Source organism: Octopus bimaculoides, chromosome 10 (genome assembly GCF_001194135.2).
Source record: "Octopus bimaculoides isolate UCB-OBI-ISO-001 chromosome 10, ASM119413v2, whole genome shotgun sequence".
NCBI lineage: Eukaryota > Metazoa > Mollusca > Cephalopoda > Octopoda > Octopodidae > Octopus > Octopus bimaculoides.
The window spans coordinates 83851590-83859589 of NC_068990.1; the positions used below are offsets into that span (position 1 = coordinate 83851590).

At 33.2% G+C, this 8000-nt stretch overlaps 1 protein-coding gene across 1 annotated transcript in view; it reads right to left on the bottom strand.

Annotated features, from left to right (window-relative positions):
- The window catches only part of LOC106882740 (leucine-rich repeat and immunoglobulin-like domain-containing nogo receptor-interacting protein 1), a 20600-nt gene that overhangs the window by 4249 nt on the left and 8351 nt on the right, over positions 1–8000 (bottom strand). Inside the window, exons 4-8 of the mRNA XM_052970979.1 lie at positions 7688–7759; positions 5507–5578; positions 4324–4395; positions 1848–2020; positions 294–385 (exon numbers count right to left, since the gene is read on the bottom strand). Of these exons, the coding sequence (XP_052826939.1) occupies positions 294–385; positions 1848–2020; positions 4324–4395; positions 5507–5578; positions 7688–7759 (481 nt within the window). The remainder of the gene's footprint in view (positions 1–293; positions 386–1847; positions 2021–4323; positions 4396–5506; positions 5579–7687; positions 7760–8000) is intronic.

Genomic DNA, 8000 nt, shown 5'->3' on the forward strand with positions numbered 1-8000 from the left:
ATATACAGACACGCATAAACACACATGTATTATTATATATTATGGTGTAGTATTATATCATCAGATAATGAAATATAACTAATTTTCTTAGCAATGCATAAATGATATAAATGCTTTAAAAGCTTTTAAGCAATACATGTGATGCCAATAAAATAAATCATGAAAAGTATTGTATAGCTATACATAGTGTGTTTAATGCTTAGTCTAATATTTCAGGAAAGCATCCCCTTATCAAATATAAAAATGAAAATAACTTAGGAGTTCAGAGAAACTGTATTATTTAATTATTTTACCTCTGGACCAGGACAGTTCATTGTTTGTGGATTAGAGCAGTTTGAGCCTGAGCATTGTAAACAACGGCCTACTTGATCAAAAAGTTGGTAGTCTACAGAATGAAAGGAAATGTTAACATTTAAGAGCCATCTTGTATCAGGAATACAAGTCATGAGACAAGTATTTATGAAAAGAAACAAATTTTAAAGTATAAATAGGAAAACTATAAATTTTTAGACAAATAAGCCATGTCTGACATTGGTGGGATTTGAACTCAAAAAACTAAAGAGGAACAAATGCCACAAAGTTATTTTTTGCCAAATGCTCTAGCAGTTCTGCCAACTTGTTACCTTAGTATTCTAGCATGAAAAAAAATAATAATAAAATTTAAAAAAATAAAAATAAAATAAAAATAAAAAATAATAATAGAGACAACACCTACATGAACTTCTAACTTGTTGTCTCTTGAGGTCTCTGGGTGAGACTTGGATCCAACTTGTACAATTGCAAAGCAAAAGTCAAACATATAATAATAATAATAATAATAATAATAATAATAATAATAATAATAATAATAATAATAATAATAATAATAATAATAATAATAATCCCTAGGCACAAAGCCTGAAATTTTAGAGGAGGGGACTAGTTGATTACATTGTCCCCAGTTTTTCACTAGCACTTAATTCATCAACCCTGAAAGGATGAAAGGCAAAGTCGCCAGTGGAATTTGAACTCAGAACATAAAGACAGACAAAATGCCACAAAGATTTTTGCCCAGTGTGCTACTAATTCTAATAATAAAAATCCTTTCTTTCTACTAAAGGCACAAGGCCCAAAATTTGGTAGAAGAGGCTTGTCGATTAAACTGATCCCAGTTTATATTGATCCCAGTTTCCGTCTTGGTAGCTTTTCATAACTACCTCAGCAATTTGGCATAACACTCTTCATTGAGGGTGTGGCCCTTTTGAAGATAGTTATTAAATGCAATGCCCTTTGCATTCTAAAAAACTGAGACCATCACCTTTCCTACTGATGAAACGACCTTGGTCTTCTTTGGAGCAGGTGAGGAGGAGTGTTTCACTGCATGGACTGTCTCTTTGTCTCTGGTTCAAAGTGATGATCCCACAAGGATTGAAAGACAAAGTCGACTTCAGCCGAATTTTAATTTGGAATTTAAAGCTAAAAGAAATGTTGCAAAGCATTTTGTCTGGTGTTCTAACAATTCAGCCAGCTTGAAGCCTTAATAATTACAACAAATAAGTTGCTCATGACAGGATTTGAACTCAGAACAAGAATAGCCAGAGAAACGATGGTTTCAAATTTTGGCACAAAATGAGCAATTTTAGCAGGAGGAAACAAGTCCATTACATTGACCTAAATGTTTTACTGGCGCTTTATGTTATTGTTGTACCAGTTCTAGATTTTATTGAAGTACTTTATTATTTGAATTCACAATCTAAGGACAAAAGAAATGCCATTAAGCATTTTATCTGGCATGGCAACGAATCTGCCAGCTCTCTGCCTTATATGAAATCATAAATGATACCAGAAATTTTGAAAATGTTACCTACTCCCACAAAAATTTTGAATATCTGCATCTAGATCCCATAGAGTCTTGTCTCTTTGCTGTGGAAGAATGCATTTTCCTGAGACATTAAGATTTGTTTGATTCGTTTGCTTCATATACCTCTTAAGAGCTGGAAGGTGACATCCACACAGCAAATTAGAGTTATTATTCATTTGGCTATAATTAAACAGAAAAAAAACAATAATATTAGTGTGAACTCACCAGATAGATTTAAATTTCTTTGTATTTATTCAAAGATCTTATATTTTAGGAAAGGGGTTAATATTGTGACACTTATGCTTTTTTTTCTAAGAGTATTATCCACTTATATGTTTAAAAACCCCAAATAAAAATATTTCCTTTATTGGAAGCTTATTTCATATCAAGGCATGTATTGCTTGTGCTTATTACATATTGACTAGTGTAAGTTTTTTTTTCTTTTTATTAGCAATATTTGAACCCAGAATAACAAAATGGTCATCTAGCTTGATCTCTACTTTTCTTTATAAAAAAACTCCAAATTTAAAAGAAAGCCGAAACGTTGTGTTAACAACAAACAAGATGAGGACAAATATCCGTCAAATGTAAATAATGTTAATTCTATATATTTATTATAGTATAGATGGCATTTGGGTACAATAAAATTTGCAACTTGTTGTCTGTGGGTTCTTTAAATTGTTTACTTAATATAATTTTTGTCTAATTTATTTATTTATTTATAATTTCTGCAGAACGCATTCAAAAGTAACTCAATTGATTCAATTATGTTAAGCTCTTGTGATCATGAAGAGACAAAAACAAAGTCAATATGGTATTTCCGAGGACACAAAATATTGTAAGACATTTAATCTGATTCTCTAAACAATGTGTGAGTCATGACCCAAAATAAATCACGGTATAATTCTGAACATGTCCCAAAGAAAAATTCTCATATTCTAAAAATATCTATTTGATAAAATGTAAAACTGTAAAATTTTCATGAACGCTATACAATAAATCACATACAAAAGCATAAAGCAACACTTACTGCCAACAATAGCTGAGCTATATTTTCCTTTTCCCAAGAAAATTACCCAGCATTAGGTATAACCCATCAAAATATATTTATCAAAGAATAAAAGGGAGTAACAAGTTGCTAAAATGGATGGAGTTGGTAAAAGATTAATGATAACAATTGTTCTAAATTATCTGCCAACTCATGATCATTACAATCATGTACATTAGAATTTGCTTCCATGTTATGAATGATTTCTATGGGCTTTCTTATCAAGCTAACAGTGGATTACGTTGGTGCAGAGCAGGTTCATGTGGATTTTTGATGTTTTGATTTCACTGATGGTAAATTTTTGCTTTAGTATATTTCTGCTGTAATTTCTGAATAAACACTGATTTTTTTTTTTATGAGTATTTTCCTAAATTTTCCTAAAACTCAGCTCTTTCTATCTAATTACTGTCTTTCATCTTTATACAAAACGCAGTCATTCAATATAATTATGAGGGGCTACCCAAAAGAAACTGAAATTTTACAATATAATTTAATTCACTTAGTTTTACATGTTTATACTTTTATCACCTTCGAAGTATTTTCAATTTGAAGCAATGCAATGGTCCAGGTGCGTTTTCCACTATTTGAATCAGTGCTGGAACTCTTGTAAAATGATGCCTTTTAACATCCCTGTTTTTTTCTTCACCTCTTCCACATCGGCAAATTCTGTAGCACCATTTTTTGTCACCAGTGATGACCTTTGAACTTTCAACTGTTCTTTCAGCTAATGACATGCATTCGGTCGTGACTGCTTTTGAATTTCCTTGAGCAAGCGAGGCACAAATTTTGCTGCAACTCTTCCCATTTACAATTCCTTGCTCAAAATTCATTGGCAGGAGCTCCAGGACACACAAGTTATATTAACAAGTTTGTCAATTGTTCAGTGACAGTCTTCCAAGATCAGTTCATGAAATTTCATGATGTTTTCATTCATTCGGGAGATCTACAATTGTCCTGAATGGGATTGGTTTTCAAGCAACAAGTGACCAAACCACTCAAACCTTTTTGCTCATGACAGCGTCCAAGTAAGCTGTTTGAAGCATGACAACTGTTTTGACCACTGTATTACCCAGCAGAAAACAGAATTTCATAGAAGCACGCTGTTCCTTCATTTCAACCACCAGAAAATTTGATGAACAGGGGAGAAGCTCTACAAAGATGCACCATGTGGCAGTACAACTAAAGACCACACATCAGTCAGCAGACTGATGCCTGAGGGTCGCATCAAGTGGCTTCTAGTGATGGAAGACTGAATTACAACAGGCTTGTTCCACAGAGAACGTTTCCAGTTACTTTTGAGTACCCCCTCATATGTCCATGAATATTTTTTGCGAGTGTAATAAAAATTATAAGGACTATTTCTAATGAATTTACTGTTAAAGTAAGAGTTTGGTTTTCAAATACAAATAAAGAGAGGAAATTGTGTTGTACATACATTGTATGTATATTAGGCAGGAATAAGAAAGAATTCATTCCGTAGGACCTGATGTTGTTATTATTCAAATTTCTGGAAGAAACAAAAAAAAAACAGTAACTTTTTTTATTATTCATGACAAAAAAAGAAGTGAATTTATTGTTAGAGAATACTTAATTACATAAATATTCCACATTAGAATATAAATCCCAAACAAGAAAATATAAGCATGGGTGAAGAAAGAATAAAAGAAAGAAAAACATCAATTCAACACTAAGAGCATCAATTGGTCACATTCCATATAGGTCAGCAGAACCTATTGAAGCAAGCCAACATGCTTGTACTATATTACTGCAGGCAACGGTTAGACTAATATTTTGTATATTAGTATATATATGTTAAATGAGATTAATTTCTTCTCTTTAGTTTGTAGCCAAGGAAACTCACTTGTAACCCTTTTAAGCATTTACTAACAAAACCTAGTAAATTGATATCGGTATGAATATGAATTCATAGTCCGGATATAGAAGCTAGAGGTTTCAAAGCAGCTGGCCATAGATATCTTCTTTTTCTTTGATTTTCAAAGAGATATTTATATCTGCAGAGCAGCTGACCTCTCTGATGGTACATACCTTTGCCCTTCTGTCCCAATCAACAACCTCTGGCCTGTCATGTTTACATTTGACAGAAGTTTTGATGGGAATATTCCACCAGTATTCTTTGAGTTAGTGTTTATGAATGTATTCCATAACAGAGGGATTTTCTAAGTCTATTTCATGACAGTCTTTTTTCAGCTGGCATTGTAAATTGTTTTAGCAACAACATTGTGCTGCATAGGGAGGTGTATGTATGTATGTATGTATGTATGTATTTATGTATGCATGTAATGCATGTCATGTATGTATATATCTTTCACTGATACATATCGGCATATCAGGGATGAAATTGGAAAAATCCAGTGCTTTTTTAATACAATCCCTTGTATCTTTTACCGTTCAGAAACATGAAAAACAAATGACCTACTGGTTGAAAACATGAGCTAGGACGCTATTTCCTGAGTTGTAATATAGCATAAAAACAATTTAGTTTTCCAGTCATGCAATACCAAATAAAATATATTTACAGATTATAGCCATATGAAGTATTGAACTATTTTGAAAGTTTCCAAAAACTACAAATCTATAATATGAATATCTTTACTTACAATTCTTCCAAGGAAGCCATATGTTGAAAGGTGTTTAGTGGTATATATGTCAATTCATTATTGCTGAGATTCCTGAAGAAAATATATTGAAATATATGATTTAAAAAATATTATCAAAATATATAGTTTAGTATGTGTATATTTGCGTGTACATATTTTAACTTGCTTGATAAAATCTTGGGAAACTAAATTTAAATTATAAAAGCTCAACAATAATAAAAAAGAAACTGATCAATCTAAATTATAAATAGGAAGTAAGATGGCTGTGTGTTTCTGGTGCTGAATTACTGAATTACATGCATTCCACCACGTTTCTCATATCATTAAAAATATTTTAGGGCATTTTGTCTTTACGTTCTGAGTTCAAATACCACCGAGGTCGACTTTGCCTTTCATCCTTTCGGGGTCGATAATTTAAGTACCAGTTGCGTACTGGGGTCGATCTAATCGACTAATCCCACCTCCCCAAAACTTTCGGGCCTTGTGCCTAGAGTAGAAAAGAATTAGTGATAGATAGTCTAGGCTGGAGGTGGGGAATCAAATAATGAAGGTGGGTTGGGGTAGAAGGTGAGTACTGAGGTATGTAGAAGTATATGAGAGTAAATAGAGAGAGGTGGATAGAGAGGGAGGAAGGGAGGAATTGGTTGGTAGCTAGTTCAGGGGGATAGTTGTGAGTTGTTTTGGTTGAAAGGGAGATAGGAAAATGGGGAAAGAATACAACGTGTGAAGAAGGGGTGACTTGAGGGAGTTTCGATGTGGTGGGTAAGAGGAATTTGCAAAGATAATCATAAGAAGGAATAATTTAGTTGAAAGAGTGGAATTAGTGGTGGGGGTAAGGATAATCATAGTTAAGGGATTGCATAGACTTAATAAAATGGGTAAACGATGAGTAGAACCTGTGTTTCCAAGCGAGTATTGCATCTGAGAATCTGTTAAGCAATGAGGGGTTGTGGTTGTGAAAGATGGTTAGCGAGCCCCTTAAACACAATTTACAAATGCCAGACCCAAGCTGTTATAGCTAATTTGTTTATCTGCATTGTACTAGTGACGTCATCACTTGGTCCCACCCACTTTCTAAAAAGTCCTGCACTCATTTCCTTCAATTTGACATCTCTCATTTATATACTTCCATATCGCCTTTTCTTTTAATTAAGGCTCTAATCTTCGCTAGGAAAACACTAATTTACTTTAAGGATAACTACTGGATCTGCAACTCATCTATGGATTTCTTTGATATAATCATGGGCTCTTATGACTCAGCCCAGATTACTAACCTAGTTGGCCTATTACTTCTTTCCCAAATTAAAAAAAAACACTTCTCTAACCGCTAGGGAGGGCTCTACAGGGATGATGCACTCCTTACAGCTACTGACCTAACTTAACCTTCAGTTGAACGCACTAAGAAAGCCCTCCATAAACTCTTGAAAAATTATAACCTAAGTATCTCTTTCGAAAATAAGACCAAAGTGGCCAGTTTCTTAGATTTAAATACAAACCTATATCACCGTTTTCATAGACCCAATCGATCATTACAATATATCAACGTCCTATCAAATTACCCTACACTTACCTTTAATAACATAGTCACCGACATCTCTATCAGAATCTCCAACCTATCAGTTAATGAAGACATTTTAAAAATAATCACGTCCTGAATCAGTTGTTTCTGCAAAAAGATCTCTTATATCCCCAACACTGAACTTAAAACTAAAATTGCACATCTCTTTCCTAGTACTAATCCTGGACCCATAGACGTTCTTCCACGCATCAACAATACACCAATCCTCACCCCACCTCTATGCATCACACTCGACAGCTCTACCGGCCACCTCAAAGCTATAATGATTACAGACCTCACTCTCTGGACCCACCCACAATAGCCAAGCTCTCTGAGGGTAGGAAGTGCGAGATCCTATGGTTTGCACTACCTTTCTCCTTCCAACTCAAATCTATACTTAACTTTTCTTTAAACTTCTAAGCTGTAATTTCCTAGCACAGCGTAAACATTAACCTTTTTTCAATAAATGATCTATTAAAATCTCCTACTCTACCACGCCTAATTTAGGATCCATAATTGCCTCCTTTAACAGACGCAGTAGTAGGCGGAAGGATATTTTGGAAATGAATTAATACGTCTGCAAGAGGAGTGGAAAGAGTTTATGAATAATTTATCCAACTTACAAGAACTTTAATTTTTGAAGATTTATGAAGGCTCCAGTTTCGATTCTGCTTATTTCATTATTATCTAAATATCTGAAAGATAAACAACAATATTAATATAATAACAAATATAATAAACGTATTTGAAATATTACATAAGACAAACTTAAACTTAGTTATTTTTAACCAGAAAGCACGAGCCGTGTCTAACCACATTATAAAATCTCTTAAGTCATATTAAAGACAAGTTTTGTGGTATTCTGTGGTATATATATATATATATATATATATATATATATGCATATATATATATATATATATATATGCATATATA